General features: G+C 41.8%; 1 protein-coding gene across 2 annotated transcripts; it reads left to right on the forward strand.

The window, feature by feature from the left end:
* The first annotated feature begins 2,895 nt into the window (after window positions 1-2,895).
* Window positions 2,896-22,284, forward strand: PIGH (phosphatidylinositol glycan anchor biosynthesis class H). Of its 2 annotated transcripts, XM_069208826.1 has the most exons (5): window positions 2,896-3,232; window positions 8,581-8,790; window positions 10,065-10,148; window positions 15,208-15,274; window positions 20,973-22,284. In XM_069208826.1, exons 1-5 carry the CDS (start codon window positions 3,044-3,046, stop codon window positions 21,002-21,004), a joined length of 582 nt encoding a protein of 193 aa, XP_069064927.1. In that variant the 5' UTR covers window positions 2,896-3,043; the 3' UTR covers window positions 21,005-22,284. The 2 variants fall into 2 exon arrangements, with proteins under 2 accessions (XP_069064927.1, XP_069064928.1); XM_069208827.1 differs by lacking the exon at window positions 15,208-15,274 and having other exon boundaries at window positions 2,898-3,232.
* Window positions 22,285-22,514: the final 230 nt, after the last annotated feature.

The raw sequence follows: 22,514 nt of genomic DNA on the forward strand, positions 1-22,514 counted from the left end.
AATTTTACTCCAACTTATACAAAGCAGAAGGCTTGATACAAGTCCCCCTGAAGATTACTTAGCACCTGTTAACCAACTCTTCCAAAGAGAGTCTTCCAAATGGGAAAAGACTGTTGAAGTACTTACAGCCATACAAAAACTGCTGTCGGTCAACGCGCCCGGTCAGGATAGGTACAGGTTAGAATTTTACAAAACCAAAACATTTACCCTTTCTCCCCTCTTGACCTGTCTCTACAACTCTATTAGTGATACCAGTACCCTCGGAGACACCATGAAACTGGCCACCATTGCCGTCCTTCCTAGGTCTGGAAAGGACCCACCATACTGTACGTCTATGTTGTATCGACCCGTATCCCTCCTGAATGTAGATACAAAATCTTCATTAGCATATCGGTGTCAGGCCTAGCCCACTACATGCAAGGACTTATTGACCCTGACAAATCAGGGATTAAACGGGAGAGAGGGTGTAGCGTTAACACCAAACCTTGACAAAAACAACACACATGCTTGCCTGCATTGCTCCTGTCTGTTGATGTCAAGAAAGGCCTTCGACCAAGTACATGGGCCGTACCTTCACTTAGTGCTAGCCAAATCCAGGTTGGGGACACGACGCTAGATTGGGTGTAGCTATGCAAATCCTAATACGAGGGTCGGGATTAATGGGCCAATATCCTGCCTGTTCGGGATAGCACTGGGCACCTGGCAGGAAGGCTCAGCTTAGATACCTGGTGGAAAGGTGTAGAACAAGTACTGAGAAGCGCTGGTGCTTCATAGACCAGGTGCAGGAACAACAACGCGTCTCATTCCCGTACCTCCGCGCACACCAGTCTGATAGGCACATTCTATCAGACATCTACGCCTTCCTCCTCACGCCAGTAACCCCGCCAAATCACCAGCACACCAGTGATGAGAACTGGAGTGTGGACAAGAATTCACTCCCAGGAAATGGCATGACATTCTGCATAGAGCACGTGCATCGGCTTGTAGCACTTCGGGTAAAGAAATGTTTCTTAAAATAGCACATTATTGGTATTACACGTCTGCTAGGTTGGCCTAATGAAGACCAGGTGGTGATGCTACTTGCTGGAGGCAGTGCAGCCAACCATAATACTTGCTCTGGCACTGCCCCGAAATATAACAGTTCTGCTCAGATGTTTTGGCAGACATTGATGAGATACACTACATTGAATTGCATAGGCTCCTTAGGCTTATACTACTGGGCCTTCCAAGTGCACTGACTTACACCCTAAAATCCGCATGAGGGTGGGCCATTACTCTAACTCTGGGTACAGCCAAACAGGTCCTGCTATCCTGTTGGGGTACTGCCACTGTCCCGACAAGACTAGATTGGCTCCACAAAATATGGGAACACCTAGGTAAGGAGAAATTGAGAGTTGTGGCAGATCTTCCACGCTTTGGTAAAACCTGGAGTCCTTCTAGAAAGCTACTATCCTGTGATTTCAAGGAACTGATCTGCACAATCTATCTTTGCATAGTCTGCCTCACTTTGACTTAACTAGGCTCTGTCAAGCAACTGTCCTTACTTTCCCGACTACCCCTTCTGCTCCGTCTTCTAACCTCTTGTTCTTCCTTTGACATGTGTTGTGGTCATCTATTTGTCCCCCCGAGGCCAGTAGATACTGTTGTATGGCATCTTGGTTTAGAAATCAATAAAACAGATTTAAACCTAAAAACAAGAGGAGAGACTGCAAGAGGAGAGACTGCAATGGAGCCATTGTGGCACAGCTGAGTTATGGCAGTCTATCCTACGCTCAAAGCAGCCTTCCAGTCTGCAGCACACTGGATAAATGCTAGAGTGGAACAATACTGCTATGTATTATACAAACCAAAGAATGTATGGTCATTTTGACAGGTACTTGTGTCAGCTGTCTTTATCCGTACTTTTACATTTTTGCTTGAATTCTTAAGATGTGTATTGTAAAGGGACATCTTGTCATGAATTTTCACTTTTTACGCTGCATTGTTACAGCCACTGCTCAGGATATTCGTCCATGCCAGGTGGCCACCATATTCTTCTCTCAGTTTCCTTTACCTTGATTAATTTTTAATTTAAGATGTGCTTGTTATATTGTTTCTGTATTTACCTGAAGGGGACAGGCCTGCAAAAAAATAATATGTTGATCTTTTTGATCACATCTTTGGCCCCGCTCCCCAAACTCACAGGCAACGCACCCATTGCACCGCTCCTGTTTTTTTTGTCCACCCATTACCGTAGCACGAAAATCTGTCTACCCACTGCTTGAAACATGTGAAACTAAATAAACTGCAAAACGATAATATATCATGATGGGAGATACTCGACAAAGCTGGGAGACGCACCCGCCATACCACAGCAAAGGGTTAAGCGGGAAAATGGGCAATAATGCAGACAGCGCCAAAAAGAGACACCAGGGTTACCAATGAACTGACCCCCGCCCCCCAAACCGTCGGGAACCCAGTCAACGCTCAATTTTACCACCCAGTCACTCTGTTTGAATTTTTCACTGTTGCCACCCGGCACAGTATTCTTCTCCTCCAGCAGCAGCAATACCTACGCAGGCAGTGAAACCAGTCACCAACCAGCTAAAACGTTACTACCAGAGACTGGCTCACCTTAGAGTATACACCTGCAATTCACAGTCAGTCGCTAACTGCGTTGCGATGCACAAAAAAATGCCATGGGGGGCGGTCGCTAGAACTGGTAAACGCCCCCACAGGTGCACGTGCGTACCGTACAGCCAATGACTACGTCGGAGTTATGTACATCGCACTGGGAGTGGCTGACATGTTAATTTTTCAATTTTAGGTCACTTTACACATTCTGAGTCCCTCCCACTTCCATGAGCCAGACAGAATACGGTCCGCCAATTGATTGGCTGCCCTGCCACCCGGAAGTACTGACCGAAATGACGGACGTATGTCATCCTCAAATCGACAACAACGTAGGCTAGGCTTAATTAACGGACAGTCCTTGTGAGTAGCAGACAGGTGATCGCTTTCGGTTAGATCACCCTCGAGTGTTGTGGCTAGCTGTGACCCTGCCATGGCCGAGCAGAGTGAGGAGGCTCGTTTCTCGGACTTGTGTGGCGCCGAAATCTCTTTGCAGCGCCGGGCCTTTAGCGACTCCTGTCGCGAGTTCAGCATCAGCTGTCCCAAGGTGTCCCTATGGGCCATCACCGTCCACACGTGTGGGGTCTGGCTGATTGCTTATGGGCTCTTCGCCATTACTGAGGTATGGGAGTGGTGGGATTGTCATAGGTACTTTCTGGGCTGGCGAGTAGGATTGTTTGTCGTCACACACTTTTTGGGGGTCAAGGTAGCAGTACCATGAACTGGTGCTTTAAATGGAATCAAAGAAGTGCAGGTACTCTCAATTTAGAAAACCTTTTTGGTCCTGAGAAGTGCGGCACTCATCCATTGTAATATATTGCATCAGTGCTGAGAAGTACAGGCACTCTCCCCTTAAAGAAGTGAAGGTAATAAACTGAGATGATAATCAAGAGGCAGTTAGTAATAAGTGATTGGGAGCTAGTAGCATTTGAAAATGTGTCCTCGTAGATAAAGTAGTTGGAAGAGTTCTCCTCACTTAGCTGTAGCCAGGGCCGCTGGAATTATGCGGCATATGCAGGCCAAATTATGTGGCATACTTACTAATATTACTTCATTATTTCAACATTTTTAAACTTGAAAACACTGGGCACTGGTTGCACCTCCTTAGTACCATTTTAACACCCAGACATAGCCATAAGCAGCAAAGGGCCTTTCACAGCACTTTTAGGAACACTTGAGACATTTGAGCTAGAAACACATTTTTTTTGGTTAAAATCTGTATCTTATGCTGTCGATGATGGATTATGTAGCAAATGCGGCAAATCTGTAATTATGTGAAAATCACACCATCCGCTCAATCACATAATTCCACTGGCCCTGGCTAGGGCTGCTCATATGGTTGCTAAACTGAATAGGATCAAGACAAGAAAGAGATGTCAGTTGAAAGTCAAGAGATATTCTACACCACGGGTACTCACAAGCATTTTCCTAGGGGCCACAAAGCTTGGTCTGTGATGTCATTACGGTGGTGGTCCGGGTTGGGGGGGGGGGTTGTGGTAAGATGGGTGTAGGCAAAGCACAGCATAGTGTCTGAATTGCACAGTGTGAGACCAAAAACGTGGGATTAATCCTGGCGCTTCTCCGCTTAACCAAATTGTATGATCCTAGGGAGTTGTTTTATTAAACTTTCTCTCCTTTTTCTTTACTGTCACATTCAAAATGACCTTGACATACATGACTTCAGGATGTGTGCTGTGCAAAGCCGCCTTCTGTGTTTGATTTTATGAACTATAATGTTGGTCAGATATAATAGAAACCAAGGCCACCAAAACTGTGTGCATTACAACTGACCTGCCTCTTAGTTCAATGTTGGCTTTATTGTCAGGGTGGGTAGAAAAATGAATGTTTCTAAATTCATGTTTGAAAACTATCACTTTTAAAAGAAAAAATCTCAATGCACTGGTATAATCTGATGTACTAAGGTGAAACAGATCTACTTGTTGGTGAAAAACACTTTTTGAATTTTTAACAGATCTTATCATACTTTTACACTTTTTCTGCAAGATGTCTTAAAAAAATAAAGGTGTTTCTAAAGTTAAGTGATGCAGGATGCTCTAGTTCCTTCCTTTCTTTAACTGCAAGTAACTTTAAATAAATGCTTGCTTGTTTACTTAACATCTTTTCAGTGTTAGTGCTGAGTCTAGTAAAAGCAGCCCAGTGCTGCTGTTGACCAGGAGGCAGGTAAAGGTCAGGAGGGCCGCACGTGATCTGTGGCCCGCACTTTAGTATTACTGTTGTACACTGTGGTGTGACAGATCTGAGGTTAGTGGTGGCAGTGGCATGCCATGAACATTTTGTATAATATAATAGTTTTTATCAGAAAAGACAAATGAACCATATGACAAAATAGGTGTTCATTTTGTATTAACTGTCATCAAGGTTGGACCTAGGCATGGCCATTGTACTTCCCTATGAAACGTTTGATGGGACTTGTGGGTTAGCACTAGGTGGTAGCACATTTGTGATTCCCCACAGATTCTGGAGCGGTAAAAAGACTAATGGGGCCCATGGCGGGGGGATCACAGGCCCATGCATGGGGGACCCTCCCCTGACGCATTCCTATTCCTGATGTCCAGTGGGTGGATCCCTGCTTGGGGATTCCCCTCCCCCCCCCCAATCTTCCAAGCAGGGACAGTCTAGGGAGAAGTATAATTGAAAATTGCATTTTCTCTCCTTTCCAGTGATACACAGTCAGGGCTTGGGGGTCAGAGATATGTTTCTTAGAAGCAATTCAGTGAGAGTGAAATGAGCCTATCCGCTCATCTCACTTTGACGTCATCGCACCATGACACTGATTGTTGTTCCCTTTCCCAGCCCCCACCCCTACAAAACGACTCAGGCAGCTCGGGAAGGTCTTCGCCTGAGTCCCAACCTCAAAAAAAAAAAAGAAAAAAGAAAAAAAAAAGGAAACTCTTTGGTGCATGGCACTGGGGAGATTACCTTATTTGGCCAGAATCGCAGGATGTTGAGCCTACGCAGAAGCTCGAATCTAGTTCCCCAAGTCAGCAGCTCTTTCTGTTACTCCACATTTGTATTAGTCATCTGCAACATGTAGAAAAAACATTGACAAATACAATAGATTACACAGAGGTGAAATCTATTGGCTTTGCCTATGCTTGTTCATTATTATTACATAGAAAACGATCTTGAAATACATAAGATGTATGAAAACTTGTCCAGTATTTGATTTTACTAATATGTTGTCCATGTAGAATTGTCCATCCAAATGGTGCACATAACCAACTTACCTCTTAGTTCACTATTGACATTGTCAGTGTGGGTAGAAACGTGAACGTTTCAAAATTCATGTTTGAAAACTGTTTCTTAAAAAAAACACTTGCACTGATTTAGTCTGATGCACTACTACTAAGTAGTAGTAAACAGTTCTGCATGTGGATAGCCTTTTTCATATTTTACACGTTTGTTGCAGAATGTCTTTAAAAATTAGGGTAGCCCAAAAGTTAACTGCGCAGGACACCCTAGTTCAGTGGTTCCCAAACTTTTCAAATCCACAACTTCCTTGACCAATTGGCTGTTGGCCGAGGCTCCCCATTATATATATTTTTTTTTCTGGTGTGTGAGAGGGATGTAACCCCGGCCTTGGGAGTAGGTCCATTTTTATCCCAGCAAATAAATGAAAGGGCCCCAAGCAGCGTTAGCGACTGACTGGAGGGACACAGGGTTCTTGGAGAAGTGAACCATGACTGCATTGGGCTGTAGTACTCTTTAAAAATGTGTGTCTTTAGCTCTTTCCTGAGCAGTGTTTGTGAACCTATATAAAGTTTCTTCAGACTAAGGGGCTGATTTAGGTCTTGGCAGAGGGGTATACTCCGTCACAAGCATGACATTTCTGGTATGCCTTATTACAATCCCATGATACCCTATGGAGATCGTAATACAGTAGATGGGGGATATCATGGGATCGTAATAAGGCGAACGGGATATCCACTGTGGCCACTTGTTTCACCTTTCTCAAAAACAGGGCCATGACATGAAGAATAAAACTGCAGGGTGACCACTGCTAAAGAAATGCATTTGCTTGATATATAAATAGTTTAGTAAGTAACATGCTTATTGCTGACATCTGTGCATATACTGCAGGCCACATGTTTAAAACCTGGAAAGGCCAGTTCAGCTTCTCGGCCTTCTAGGGTATTGACAAACTGACCACAATTTGTGTAATTAATGTAGGCAGTCAGCATGGCAGAACACTCATCTAGGACAGGTTGGCCTTCTGCAATCGAACCGCTATCGTGAACGTCCACTAGATGGCTCCATTGTCTAAAAAATGATTCCAACCTCTAGCGGACCTCATTTTACTGCTTATAAGCGGAAACATCTGAAATATAACAGTACAACAAAAGGTTGTTACTTTAAAAACAGGCTCCTTTACGTTAGCAATTCCTCCTGTTCGTGGTGGCCCTGGCTAATTTAGACGACGCACCAATGTGCCGTGGCGCACAGATTGGGTACCACTGCCCTAGTTACTTACGTTTGCGTCGATTAACTTGTAAATAAATGCTTGCCTGTTTTGAATGGGGGTCACATGCAAAGGTCAGGCGAGTGTAGTGGCCCCCAGATTATAGATTTACAGGAATGTTAGTATAGATTATACAGCAGCGCTGCTATCCGTGTAGTACAGCGTAGTCAAAGATGGCTGTGTAATAAAACTTTTTACCTTTACTTTCAGCTATTAGCAACATGGCTAAAACATTGGCAAAGCCAATATATCTTGCATAGGCAGCACCTATTGGGTTTGCCAATGCTTGTTGGGTTTAGACACCGTCCCACAGTTATAAATAGGTCATAACATTGAGCATTACAATCATTGTTGGAAAGCAAACGTCAGGGTTTACAAAAAATGTCTGCAAACAATAGCTCCCCTTGCAAACAAAATGTCTGTTAACCGTAGCTCCAACTAGCACTAGCTTACCCTTTAATAGAGGATGGACGATTACCTACATCCTTTATGTATGAGGTCCACACTTCATAATACGTATGATAATTTACTGAAATGTCACTGCCAAAATCCAACCAAGTGCCAGAATTAACGTTAGTTTGTAGATTTAATTGCATTAAATAACTCAATCCAGAGTTCATTATGCAGAGCAATGCAAACATTTTCTTTTCAGATTTTAATTTCAGCTGTTTGATAGAACAATCTCCAAATAGTTTCCATAAAATTGTAAAGTTGTCGTAGTGATCTTTTACACATCCTTTTCTCATTAAGGATTCCTAAATCATATTTGTTAAAGACTTACATTGAACAGGAAATGTTGGGTCGTATTTCTGTCACAAGATTAAAAAAAATAAATGCTCGTGACCTAAAATGCACCCACATTTTCAAGAAGTTAAGTAAACTTCTGTTCTCCAGTAAAGTGCTAAATTCTTGAGGAAACTTTTGAGGTCATGTTATATCGAAGGCCCCTATCATTAATTGCTGTGATGAAGTCATGAATATAAGTAGTCTTCTATTCCTGACTTTCACAGCAACTAGCCCAGAGCAGAGTAATATTTTGTGGATTGTGATCATTTTCTGTACGACGTATAACTCGTGTGCTGAGTAGTCAAGAACAGAGCTTGCACCAGAGGAAAAGTAGGTGAAATGACCAGTTGATCAGAGTTTGATCTTGCAGTCAAAATACAAAAGCCCAATTCATGGAACAATGACAGAATAATTTTATCTTGGGCCACATTAAAGTGTTTTTGAGGACTAATAGTTGGGATTTTATAGAGACGATTGGTGCTGTAGGCTATATAACCCGTTTGAATTGAACTCACTAGATATGAGAACAAAAGCTTTGGCGCACCGCAATATTAAAGTCTGTTTCTTTTAAGTTGGTGTGCTTTTAACAGTGACCGATTTTATTTTAATATTAATATTTGTATTTATTTTATTTACTGAGCAAAGCAGTTGGACCGATGTCCATTCGTTCTGTAAAAAAAGTAAACATTTTTCTACTGTTTCAGAACACTATGGTACTGTCGTCTGCAATATTTATCACCATATTGGGACTGCTCTTCTATCTACACTTTGTGAAAATTGACCAGGAGACTTTATTGGTGATTGGCTCACTTGGTGTTCAAATGACATCATTCTATGCCTCTGGCAAGGAGAGCACGAACTTCATCGAAATCAGCAAAGTGAAAGACATTGTGATCAATGAAGCTATCTATATGGTATTTGTATCTTCTTCTCCTTAATGTATGTATCAATTTAAAGCACTCATTATAGGTCTGCATCATGGAAGCATGGTTAAGTAGCTTCATAGAAACATAAAATCTGTGATTAAACAGGAAGTTCAGTTTGATTAAATGTGTAGTAAATCATCTAAGAAATGTACAGTGGGACAAAGTACATTTAGTTTGTTACACTTTAGAGATGGTGTTTAGTAACTGATTACAAGACTCATATGCATGAGGAATGAGCTGCAAAGTATAAACATGATTGGACAAAGGCTAAAAAGTAACAGCTGCACAAAGTATTTTATACAAGGAAAGTGATGGGGGTTTTCAGTTGCTCTATCTGTGTGCTGCACACAGATAGAGCAAACTAATCTCGGATAAGTTTCAAAAGGCATGATTTCCATTGATCCGGTGGAAGAGAAAGGACACTCGGTGGTAAGCACGACTTGACCGCAACCGTGTCCGCCCCGAAGGAGAAGGGTATGTGCCCCCATTGTGAGCGACTTTGGGTGCAAATAGGGGTGACTGTAAATATTGGTGCGGTTTGATGGATGGGGTTAACTTGTCTTTTCTCTTCTTTGGTTCTTACAGAACCAATTAGCCAATACATTGTCTCTGACATTTCCCCACTGGCATATGGGAGGATCCTTTGTGTCCGTCCTTTGACAGCTTGAAAACAGTTATTTTTGTAGCTCTGTTGGGAGAGAGATGGCCATATTCGTCCATAAGAACATTCTATCCATGTGCTGGACATTTAGAGACAATGGCTTTAATCCTTCAGATGCTGAAATCTCAGTTAATGGAGTACATCATCTCTGTAGTTTTAGGGGGCTGTAAACCAAAGCTGTGGATGGTTGTGAATTCCCAGCAGTGTGTATGCACTTGCACACCTCAGGTACAGTGAAACTGTTAAGTTCCTTAGATCACTGCATTTGTGTCTTGGATTTATATTCTGCCTCTTTTTATGAAAGGTTAGGCTTCCAGTTTCATAGAATTATCAAAGGAAGGTTTTATGCTGTGTTGGTCCAGTCTGAAATTCCTGGTTTTGATGTATTTATTTTATTGAACCAACATAAGCTTATGTACAAAAATAAAACAAAATAATAAAATGACTTTTGAGGAGACTTTAATCCCACAAGATCAATCCATCATCACTTTCATGAGAAGAAATCTCTGACTTTGATATTGTATGTGCCACTTGTGCATTTTGGTGAGAAGTGTAGCTATATACGTTTTGTCGTAAGGATTTTAAATTTCTTTTTCTTCAGCAAAAGGTTATCTACTACCTGTGCATCCTTTTGCGAGATCCAGTGGATCCTAACGAAGTTTCTGAAGTGGTTCCAGTATTTCAGGTGAGCGTGACATTTTTTTAATAGTGTGCAGCTCCCTAGTCAACTGTGTTTTCATTGCATAAATTGACTGCATTCCATTCCATGTCAGATCTCTGTTGTTGGTGATGTTACAGTTTTTTTATATAATTGCTAGAAAAGTCCAATAAAGCACTTGCATCTGGATGAAACAAACCACAACGTTCCAAGTAGAATGTGCAAATATGTGAAATTGTCTTTTATTTAAAAGTGTTACTTTTAAATAAGAGATCCTGCTCCAGCACGAATTGCTACATCCAGCAGAATAGTTGATAAATAGTGCCTCTTAGATAAGGCGTTGTCAGAAACAATCTTGGGGGCCTCACCACATTTTGCAATTAATATAGTTGTCTGCTTACTTTTGAGCTAGGACTCTAAAAGACCAATTATACTTGTCTCTTTGGAATTTGCAAACCTTGGGCATCCTTCTTATACTTCAGTTGAGTACAGACATGATAAAACAGATCTCTAAGTGTTGCAGATGGAGGGCTTCCCCGAAGGGGCTCCAGGTCTGCCCTTCAATCCCACAAAGCCTCCCTGTATTAAGTTGCTCCCATGAACAGGCTGCTTGAAGCAACTTTGATATTTGTGTCATTTCTTGTGCAATCCAGCTAGTGGGGCTTTCTGCTCATTTACAGTTACCACCTTCTGCTACGCCTATGCAGACCTCAGAGTCTACACACTTTTCAACCTTTTCTTTTTCTGGCACATGGAGACCTGATTAAGTTTTTGTGCAGACTGGGCTCCTCTTGAGTTACCAGCTCTACATAAGGACATCTTAACATTATACCTGTTATTAGCCTCTTGAACCTTGTCAAAGATTGACTAATTCCATTCTGGGTATCCTTTCAGGAGAGATTTCCAAATCTGTCAGTACTTTTATCATAGCATAGTAGAGTTGGAACAGGCATGGGGTGTGTACACATCCTGGAATAAAACCAGTATTAGGTATTTCGACTTCTGACTAGGCAAAGTAGTGGAAGCAAAGTCGCTAATTCATAAAAAGGTAGATCATAAACGAGACAAACATTGGTAACATTTTCATAGAGGAGCAAGCATTTGTCTCTAAATTGCATATATGTGCATCACTTCCTTAAAAGAAGAAAGGTGCATGCTCAAGAAATGCTTTCACATACGAGAAAATCAAAACTACATTTGAGTATTGATATGTTTACTGGGAGTGCCCTTTATCAAAACCATGCAGGGATACCATACTTTCTTTTTGTATATGACTATTAACTCTTAAATGGGTGTGGAAGTTATGTCACTCAACACCCAGGACTTATTGTTTGGGGTCAAGGACCACCTATGTTTATCCTTATTTAGTCCACTGGCAAAGTAGGCCCCACCCACTGCAGCATACACCTTTCGGCTGCAAGCTTATAGTTCCACAGTATGGATTTGTGAAAGAGAACTGCCTGCCATTAAAGCAAGATATATTATTCCATTTGTATTTATATAGCGCTTACTACCCCAGACGAGGTGTTGAAGCACTTTTCGGCAAGCACCATGCTACTAAAGAACGCAGAAGGATTAGTGGTGGATTAGTATAGGGAAATATGAGTACAGTATTCGAATGAGTTGGTTTGAGCAGAGTCTGTGAGTTTGTGTGTAGGTTTGAATAGAATAATGGATAGAGGAGGGAAGAATCCAGAAGTGTTAATTGTGAGTTTATAGTAATAGTATGAGGCTTGGGATGAGTAAAGAAGAGATGGAGGAGGGAAGAGTCTGTAGAAAGGGGTTAGTGAGATCATAGTAGTCAAAGGGGTTTGGATGAGTCAAAGGTGAGATACGCAGTGGAGTATTTAGTAGGGTTGTTTGGGATATCATAGTAATAAACTGAGGTTCAGGGTAAGCCAGGAGCCGTAACGGAGGGAAGAGCTTAGTGAGGGTGATTTTGGAGATCATAGTAGTAGAATGGGTTTGGGATGAGTCGGAGAGTGGGGATAGAGGATATATTGATAGAGGTATAGGGTGATGGGGAGACAGAGTAAAGCTTACGAGAGGCAATTTCTTTTTCCCTCTTGTACAGTAAGTGTAAAGTAATAAATAGATGTTTAGATACATGGTAAGGGAATATATGTGTAAGGAATATAATAATGGAAATAATATTTTGTGATTTAAAGTTGTGTAGTATAAACACAGACTTTCAAGAATAGCAATATTTGAAGTTACAATGACCTATGAACAGTTAAGCAGAGAATAATATACACATATATATGTATACATATTTGTATATGCATATATACACACATTTAACCATGAGTAAATATACATTTGTTAAACAGGCTTAAAGGGTAAGTACATATTTTATTATTATGAAATAGTAATTATACATATTTCTTTAAAGAAATACACTTACCTAGATATATACACATAATCGGAATATAAATGTTTACCAACACAGGAATTTGCAGTCCATTGCTGTTTGGATATGGTGGTTATGAAGGAAAGAGCAACACTTGAGTAGTCTTCTGAAGACAATATAGTTATCCATGGTTGTTATATTTGGGGAAAATGAATTCCATAGTTTTGCCGCTTGAACAGAGAAGGATGTACCACCTATAGTCTTTTTCTTGTATGGTGGTGTTTTAAGGTATGATGCCAATATTGAGCGTAGGTTTCTTTGTTGAATGCATTTGGTGATTTTACTCCTGATAAAAAGCAGGCCTGTTCCATGTATTGCTTTGTGTGTGATACAAAGCAGCTTGAAGGTGGATCTTCTGGCAGCTGGTAACCAATGTAGTGCCTTCCAGGCAGGGGAGATGAGGGCTTGTGGCCGTACATGTAGTAGTAGTAGTCTGGCAGCCAAGTTCTGAATGCATTGTAGTTTTTTCATAGTAGATACAGATGATCCATGGCATAATCTAGTTTAGATAGCGCCAGCGCGATAGTAGCCTGGACCTTGTGTGGAAATCCGTGGTAAAGGAAGATGTGTTGCAGAGTTTTCAAGGTGATGAAGCTCGATCGTGCTAATTTGTCCACTTGGGCATTCATTGAAAACTTGAAGTCTATGGTAATTCCAAGGTTTTTAACTTCCTTAAATACTTTAGAAGGGGGTCCCAGATCACCAGGCCAGGTGCACAGAGGTTCATACTTTTTACATTCAGCACATGTGAGTATTTCTGTTTTGGAAGCATTCAGTTTGAGATGGCTCCAAGTCATCCACTGATCAACGACTCTGAGGCAACTGAAGATTTGTGAGTTTCCAATGTCTTTGGGACATTCCTGTTTAAGGAGTATTTGTGTGTCCTCTGCATAGTGATAGCATGCAAGTTGAAATTAACTGATCAATTCCGGTAATGACATCATGTAGATGTTGAAAAGCATAGGTGAGATGATTGGTCCTTGAGGGACCCCTGCTTCTGTGAAGTAGGGTTTGGACCAGAAAGGGGGAGAATAGATGACATTTGTTCTGTTTTGAAGGTAGGATGTGATTTAGTCGAGAGCAGTCCCTTCTATGCCGGCTTCGTGGAGTCTTTGAATTAGGATGCAATAGTCAACAGTGTCAAAGGCCACTGAGAGGTCCAAGAGAAGAAGTGCAGTAACTCCATTGTGGTCAACTTTGTTTTTAAGAATCCTCCCAGATTGCGATGAGTGCAGATTCAGTGCCTCTTCCTGGGCAGAATCCAGTTTGGTAGTCTGAAACTATGGAGTTATCTTCAATGAATTGTGACATATGGGTGAATGCTGCTCTTTTTATCGGTTTACCCAGGAAAGGTCCATTTGTAATTGGTCTGTAGTTGTTTGGGTCCTGTGGGTCCAGGTTTCTTTTCTCTAATAACGGCTGTATGTATGCCTTTTTAAGGTCTTCAGGAAAGGTTCCCATAGTTAAAGAATTATTGACACAGACGTGTCAGCAGAAGTAGATAAAAGAATGTTCTTAAAGATGTGTGCTGGACAGGGGTTGGAAGGACTGTTGGAAGGCCTGCTTGCTTTGACCATATCCATAAATTCACTTTATGATAATTTTTTGAAGGCGTGCAGATGCTGGGTTGGCTTACTCTTGGAGAGGAGTTTAGGAAACCGTTTGGTGCTGGTGGTTTTCGTTTTGTTATAAATAGGAGTCCAATGTGTCTGCCTTGGTTGTGTAATGATTTGCCAGTTTGTATGTGAATCCTTCCATGCATTTAGGTTTTTGAAATTCGTTGAGAATTTGATAAAATTCTTTAATAGCAGATTTAGCATTTTGAATTCTGTCTGAGTAGTACTTTTTTTTTTTTTTAGCTTTCTTGATTGATGGTTTGTGTATTCTTTTAAGTTTGTGTAGGTGAAGTTTGTCCTGAATGCTGTTTGTTTTGAGCCAGGTTCGTTGCAGACTTCTGATTTGTTGTTTTATCTTTGTTAGTTTTGTATTTCTCCAAGGTGTAGGTTTTCTTTTGTCCTGTTTAGTTTTTTGAGTGTTATTAGGACATTGAAAGCTTCCTATAGCCACTCAAAGTTTTGGAAGAGAATTTATTGTGTCTAGATCTGTGTTGGCTGTTTTTGTTTATAAGGCTTCAAAATTTAGTTTCAGTGGTGAATAGATGTATGTATGTAAGGTGGTCTTGGGTGTGTTGGTTTTGGTGTTTTATGTTGGAAAGTTACCAAATGGTGGTCTGACCATGTAACTGGTGTGATGCTTTGAACGTTAACTAGTTCTGGGTATGCAAAAATTACATTCAGGGTGTGTCCAGCAGTGTGTGGGATTGTGTTCAATCTGACGTAGGTTCAATATGACAAGGCCAGTGGTGATAGTTTTAAGATGTGCCATATTGGGGTTGTCAAACCAAATGTTTAGGCCCCCAAGAATGCAGCGGTTGGAGTATAACGTTATAAGGTTTAAAACTGTGTCTGGAGATGCTGAATTGTTAGGTGGCGGTCTGTAAAGGAGGGGAAAGTTAGAGGAGGAAGTTGGTATAGGGTTGAAGCTGGTGATGAGAGCCTCACAACCTTGTATGCAAATGTTATCTGTTTTGCTGAGATTTATTGCTTGTTTGAGTAAAATAGCTAGTCCACCTCCTCTTTTGCCTATATGTTTTTTTTATTTTTTATGGTTTGATAGCCTGGAGGAACAGCTTCAGACAACACAGGGGCCATGTCATCTCCCAACCATGATCCTGTTGTGAATAGTAAGTTAAGTTGTCTGTCAGTGAGCAGGTCGCGGATGTGGTGCTTGTTTTGAAAGTGATCGTGCATTTATGAGCAAGCAATTTTGAAAATGTATTTTGTTGGTGGTGTCATTTTGTTTTGGAGAAGGGTGAGCAGTATATTGTGAGCTTGTACCAGGTGTTATTAGTTGTGATAACTGTATGAGGGTCACAATAGTGTTTTTCTATATTGTGTTCCTTGTCCAGCAGGCTTAGGAGGCATTTTGTTGGGTCTGTGTGTGTTGTTGTTGGTGGGCTTGGTAGCAGAGAGTGACATAATGAGTTTAGTTCTTTTTGTAGAGTAGCCTTGTTGTGTAATAGAGAGTGTGATGCAAAGTTGTTAAGAGTGACATGTTGTTTATTTTGTTTGTGTCTGTTTAGGGTGGAAAGAGTATGAGTTGGAGGTGGTGGAGGAGCATGTGGATGATAATCTAAGGTTCTAAACTGTGCAGTGGATGAGAGGCGGGTAAATTAATGTTGCTGTGTTGGGGTGCATGTGGTAGATGTTTGTGAAGAGTGAGAATTTTGGAATAAAAATTGGTCAGGATTTGTGTAGTCATAAGGGTGGGTGTGGCGGAAAGTATTATGAAAGTTTGTGTTATTTTGAGGTGGTGATATGTGTAGTTTGTTTGTTTTTTGTGGAGTACTGAGAGGAAATATTGATGTAGTGGCTTCCTGTGAAGGATTTGAATGTGAGTTACTGCTTGCAAGTGGTGTTTGAATAGTACAGAGAGTGGTGATGTGTTTTGGAGAAGAGTGTATGAGGGTATGGGCAAGAGTTAAGAGTGTTTGTGTTAGAATTGTTCGCTAGAAGAGTTAATATGTGTGGTGAAGTGTAAGGATTGTATGCTTGTGTGTAATTGGTAAAAAAAGATGAGGAGGGTATTGGTGGATGCTGTGATGGAAGGCTTCGTATAGGTACTGTCATGATAAAAAGGGGTCTGGTAGGAGCAAATAGAGGACAGTGCTGGTGTTTTGTATGAACAGGGAGTTTGTGTCTGGATGGATGAAAGTTATGTAGAGTGTGGCTTTGTGTTGTGCTGGTGATGTGTGGATGTTTTAGTGGTAACATTGTTTCCGCCCGCCGGCTCTCAGAAAGGCTTGGCCGGGACATTGACGGTGGCTCCACATGGAGCTGGCGCCAATGCCTCTGTGCGGCAGGTGCAGTTGCACCCTTCGCGCAGATCACCTGTGCGACGGGGCACTGCACCGGGGCCCCTGCACTGCCCATGCACAGTGCCCATGGGCAGTGCAGGGGCACCCCCTCCGCCAGCCTTTTCCTGGCGGGATATCCCACCAGGAAAAGGCTGGCGGCGAAAGAAACTTTATCTGCAGGGTAGCGGCGCTACCCTGGGGGATGGTGTTTCATCCCACCGCCAGGCTGCCTGACGGCAGGAGCCTGGTGGTGGGTGATGGCTGCCGCTGGCGGCCGTCACCCTGTTCTTTATATGGCGGTTCGGCCCGCCAGGTGGCTTCAGCCGCCACTGCCGGCATGGCGGGCCGAACCGCCATAATCGTAATGAGGGCCTTAGTCTGGCACGGGCGAGCATTACATACTTCCCATGTGACATGGCTTAGTTGGAATGAGGCAGGAAAACCGGTCCAGGGTGCAATGCAGCTAGTTTTCAAAGCAATTTTACTGGTCTGATTTTGTGTTTGATAAAATTAGTTTTTTTGTTCTTGCACCCTTTAAATCTGGGTCAGGGAACAGCAGCCCACTAATGATTAAGCGGAATCCTGTACAGGAAGTCCCTCTGATAAACTCTTAACTGTGGCCTTTATAAATTTCCAGAAAGGTGGCAAAATCAGAACCTAGCTAGAATCCAGTCCCTGATATTACAAGAGCCATGACCTAACCGGAGAAGCTGTTATCACAGTTTTATATAATAAGCATGCTGCCTTAATTTGTTGCCTCCTTGCTATGTACAAAGACTTCCTATTGTGATTCTGTGGGGCTTTTAGCTTAAGAAGAGTAAAGAGGACTCTTTCAGTGACTTTCTGTACTCATACATTTTTAGCTCAGAATTAGGAAAATATACATTTCCAAGGGACTTCGCTCATGCACTTAACCAATGTGATCTACAGGAAGCGACACAGGCCTCTTTCTCTCAGATCCAACTTTAAAGTTTCTTAACCTCATTAGTGCGGGTGTCAGCCACTGGCCAACGCCTGCGCCACCTTCCTGGTGCGGGTCACAACAAGTGGCCGACACCAGGGAGGGGGTTAAAATATCCTCCGGTGCGTCCCTTCGCAAGCACAGTTCGGTGCAGCGGGACAATAGCCGGTTAGCCCAACCCAGAGAGCAGGTGCATGTGGTGGCAAGCACAGAGAGAGTGCTCTCTTAGGACCTCCCCAATTTAGTTCAGCCACAAATTCCACCGCCTAAATCGTGTTGTGGAGACGTCAAAATTATCTATCACAAAACAACCTGGTTTTGTGAGGCAGGCACCTGCCTTTTTGGTCCCAGGCTTGGCGGCCATATAGGGAAACCTGCCAAACCCAGCCATTTCTCTAAACTAGACACCCAGGGGAGTCCACTGAAGTGTGACTTGTGTGGATTCCCCAAAGTTTTCTTACCCAGAATACCCTGCAAAGGTGACATTTTGAATAAAAACTATTTTGTTCTTCCATTTCTGTCACACTAACTACAGGAATATGCTGGAGCCACAAAATTCCTACCACCCAGTGTTTCTCCACCTGTCCTGATGAAAACACGACCCCATTTGCGTGCCTGTACCTAGTGCCTGCGCTAGGAATGGATCAGCCCATGGTCAACACTTGCCCTCATGTAAGGACTGACTGACGGTTGTGTGATCCATTCCTGACACAGGCACTAGTCCAACCCATACAAATGAGGTAGCATTTCTATTAGGAGACTTGGTGGAATGCTGGGTGGAAGGAAATTTGTGGCTCCTCTCAGATTCCAGAACTATGCAGCACCGAAATCTGAGAGAAAAGTGTTTTGTATGCTAAATTTTGAGGTTTGCAAATGATTCTGGGTAACAGAACCCTGTGAGATCCCCACAAGTCAGCCCATTCTGAACTCCCCTGGGTGTCTAGTTTTCAAAAATGCACAGGTTTGCTAGGTTTCCCTAGGTGCCGGCTGAGCTAGAGGCCAAAATCCACAGCAAGGCACTTCGCAAAAAATAAGTCAGTTTTCTTAGGAAAATTTGATGTGTCCATGTTGTGTTTTGGGGCATTTTCTGTTGCGGTCAGTAGGCCTACCCACACTAGTGATGTACAGTTTTCATCAGGAGACTGGGGGGAATGCTCAGGGGAAGGAAGTTTGTGGCTCCTCTCAGATTCCAGGACTTATCAGCACCAAAAGCTGAGGGAGAAGTGTTTTTTTTTTGTTGCCACATTTTGAGGTTTGAAAAGGATTCTGGGTAACAGAACCTGGTGAGAGCCCCACAAGTCACCCCATCCTGGATTCCCCTAGGTGTCTAGTTTTCCAAACTGCACAGGTTTGCTAGGTTTCCCTATGTGCCGGCTGAGGTAGAGACCAAAATCCACAGCTATACACTTTCCAAAAAAACCGTCAGATTTCAATGTAAAAATAGGATGTGTCCTTGTTGCGTTTCCTGTCGCGACAGTGGGCCTACCCACACAAGTGAGGTACCATTTTTATCAGGAGACTTTGGGAACACAGAATAGAAAAACAGGTGTTATTGTCCCCTTCTTTAAAAAAAAAATTCCTTCCAAATGTAAGACCGTGTGTAAAAAAAAATAAGTCTATTTGAGAAATGCCCTATAATTCACATGCTAGTATGGGGACCCCTGAAATCAGAGATGTGCAATTAACCACTGCTTCTCAACACGGTATTGTGTGCCTATTTCGGAAATACAAAGGTTTCCTTGATACCTATTTTTGACACTTTATATTTCCCCAAATAAATTGCTGTATACCTGGTATACAATAAAAACCCATTGCAAGGTGCAGCTCATTTATTGGTTCTGGGTACCTAGGGTTTTTGATGAACCTACAAGCCTTATATATCCCGGCAACCAGAAGAGTCCACCAGACGTAACGATATATTGCTTTAAAAAATCTGCCATAGCTGGAAAAAGTTATAGACGAAAACATGGGCAGCTCTTTTTTTTACTCTCTGTAGAAAAACTTGAAGGATCTACACAAATGACCCCTTGCTGAATTCAGAATTTTGTCTACTTTTCACAAATGTGTAGCTGTCCGGGATCCGGCATTGGTTTCACTACCCTTTCTGTCACTAACTGGAAGGAGGCTGAAAGCACAAAAAATAGTAAAAATGGGGTATGTCCCATTAAATTGCCACAATTGTGTTGAAAAATGTGTTTTTTCTGGTTCAAGTCTACCTGTTCCTGAAAGCTGGGAAGATGGTAATTTTAGCACAGCAAACCCTTTGTTGGTGCCATTTTCAGGTCAAAAACCACATGCTTTTTTCTGTAGCCCATTTTTCCTTAAAGAAAACGTAGCTGTATTTTGGCTACTTTCTTTATCTCCTCCAAGGGAGCCCTCAAACTGGGTACCTTTTAGAATCCCTAGGATATTGGAAAAAAAGGACGCTAATTTGTTGTGGATAGCTTATGTGGACAAAAAGTTATAAAGGCTTATGCGCAAACTACACCAAATAGCCAAAAAAAGAGCTCAGCACTGCGGGGGGAGGAAGGCCCAGCAGCTAAGGGGTTGAAGAATGCCTCCAGTCTCACTAGACGACCGTTGGACATAAAATACTGCATGTGAATGGAAATCCCAGGTAGCCCAGCAGTACCTGTCTTGGAATCTTGAGCATGATCTTTGTCGTTTTGGACACTATTACAAATGAGTTTGCTTCAGTTAAATGTGTTTACTGCAAACTGGTCTAAATCCAGAGCAAAAGAGAATGTGTGAAATATTTGCGATATGGGTATTCAAGATTTTAATCATGTTATTTGTTTGCCCTTCACTGATCATTAAGCGTTGATACAACCTGAGGCCAGAGTTTTTAATGAACAATATTAAGACAGTCATAGAGGGGCGACAATTTCTCTATCACCCGAAAAATGAGGTTATTTGTGCAAAAGTTTTTGAACGTTTTCATTTTTTTTTAACATGTATATTAATGTGATTAATGTCTTTGGCTATATCATCACGTTTATGTGGATCTCTTTAGAGTTCCAGATCATGAATATTAAATTGACAAGTGGATGTTTTTGTTTTTACACGACCAGTAGATTTTGGAAGCATCCCATCCATTGGTCAAGTAGATATGTTATAAAATTCTGCATACTTGTTCTATTAAGGACAGCGAAATGGAGCCCAGTGGCCAGGGTAGCAGAAGAAGTTGATTAGCAGCAAGGGAACCATGCAGTCATGTTTTCTTGCAATAAGTATTCTGCAGAGGAAGTTGATTTTGGGACATATTCCCCCAAATTCTGTGTGTTTCTGTAAATGCAGGGCTTTCGTCCTCCGTTTAAATTCTGGACGTGCCGAAATTTAATGAAGGCTGTGATCTTTATCGTACCTGGTAATTACCTGGTTATATGAACACTGCACCACTTGTAATTGCAATGCCTATACAAGTCAGAGTGCAATTTATATGGCTACTTGTAACCAGGACCCCAGTTTTTAAGTATGGGGCAGTAATCATTTATATTCACTCTTACTTTTTATGAAGTCAATCAAGAGAATTTGTTTGACATTTCTGTTTTTATTGTGCTTTAGCGCTCGAAGCCTCGCCTGGACTGTTTGCTTGAAGTCTACAGAAGCTGCCAAGAGATCCTGGGACAAGAGAAGACTCAATAATTATACATCAAACATTGTTCCAAATGAAATTGTGATGATGCCTCTCTTTCAACAATTAAGCGTTAACATTCTGGCAAGTGTGTCCTTTAGTGTATAATCATGTCCCACCTTTCCATAAAGCATACTCTGATACAGATTGTCTGACGTGTGTCCCCAGCGGACCACTTGGATACTATGAGCGCTACAGTCCAAAAGAGAACAAAGATATACATTTAGAAGTGAAGCTTCGGAATCGACCTTATCGTTCTTCCCTGCCGGCCTCCGTTTCACTTCTCCCCTCCTAAGGGAGCTTCTGGAGCTGTACAGGCCTCTTTTAGACCTGTGAGTGCACAGGCACTGTGATGGCATTATATACTTGTTAATCCGTTCGATTTTTATTTGTTAGAGGGACCAAGAAAGCTAACCAGCTTTGTCGTAATTCTGGATGACCCATTTCTTGAAGACTGTCTTGCACACCGTACCATCATCAGACAGAAGCATAGCAGCTATTTTGTCACCGGATTGTAGCGATGTGATTGATGGAGACCATAAATGCCTTCAACTGAAGCGTAAAGGTGTGACTTAATGAGCAAAAAGAAAACCTCAGTTTGCATGAGCGGGGAAGCAGTCTTCCCATCTAGTGTGCATAGTTATAAAATTGTGAGAATGAAATCCAAGTCTGTATTTCTAGGCTGAAACGGCCTGCTAGGCTTGAGTTTATAAAATTGCCATACAGGTCAAAAGTGCAAATTGGATTGCTTGTAGGTGGCAACTACTTTGGTTGGAGAGAATAAAGAGGACAGCCTTCCAAATTGCATAAGACTTAATTGGAACAAACAGGATTGACGCTGTGATGTGGGAAGTTAAACTACATATAAATACTGGCAAAATCGAAAGAAAAAGGTGAAACTAGTTTACTCGTCGCCTTTGAGAAGGAAAATTCGGGTTGATTCTGTTGCACAGATTACTATTTGTATTTATTTGGTATAGTTCTCACTGTGAGGCTTCTATGGATCTAAGACCATCATTAGAGTTCTACAACTCAGTTGAAGAGCTTTTTCATTTATTAAAAAATAAACTGTTGATTTCTTTCAAGGTTGTCCTGCTGTTGATCAAGGTGTATTCATTCCGATATAATCTCTTAACTGCAGATTTCATGCTGAACAACTTGTAATACTGTTAAAGACAAAGTATTCTATAAGATGTTTAATAAGACGATTTCTAAATAAATATATTAGTTTTTAAGCATTCAGTCCTCGTCTACTTGTGGTATTAGTAAGGCCATCGAGGTAGTTAAAAATAAATGAACATGGTCATTTTATTATCCTTATCTAAAATGAGAGATCAGGACAAAAGATAAAACCCATACTTTCAGATTTTGCTCCATTTGTGGTTTTGTTCTTGATCTAAAGCAGGAGTCTTCAACATTTTCTGTAGTCAATGCTACTTCTGGTCAGTGAAAATTATCGTGAGCTACTCGTG

The sequence above is a fragment of the Pleurodeles waltl genome, chromosome 9, assembly GCF_031143425.1.
Source record: "Pleurodeles waltl isolate 20211129_DDA chromosome 9, aPleWal1.hap1.20221129, whole genome shotgun sequence".
In the NCBI taxonomy this organism is placed as follows: Eukaryota; Metazoa; Chordata; class Amphibia; order Caudata; family Salamandridae; genus Pleurodeles; species Pleurodeles waltl.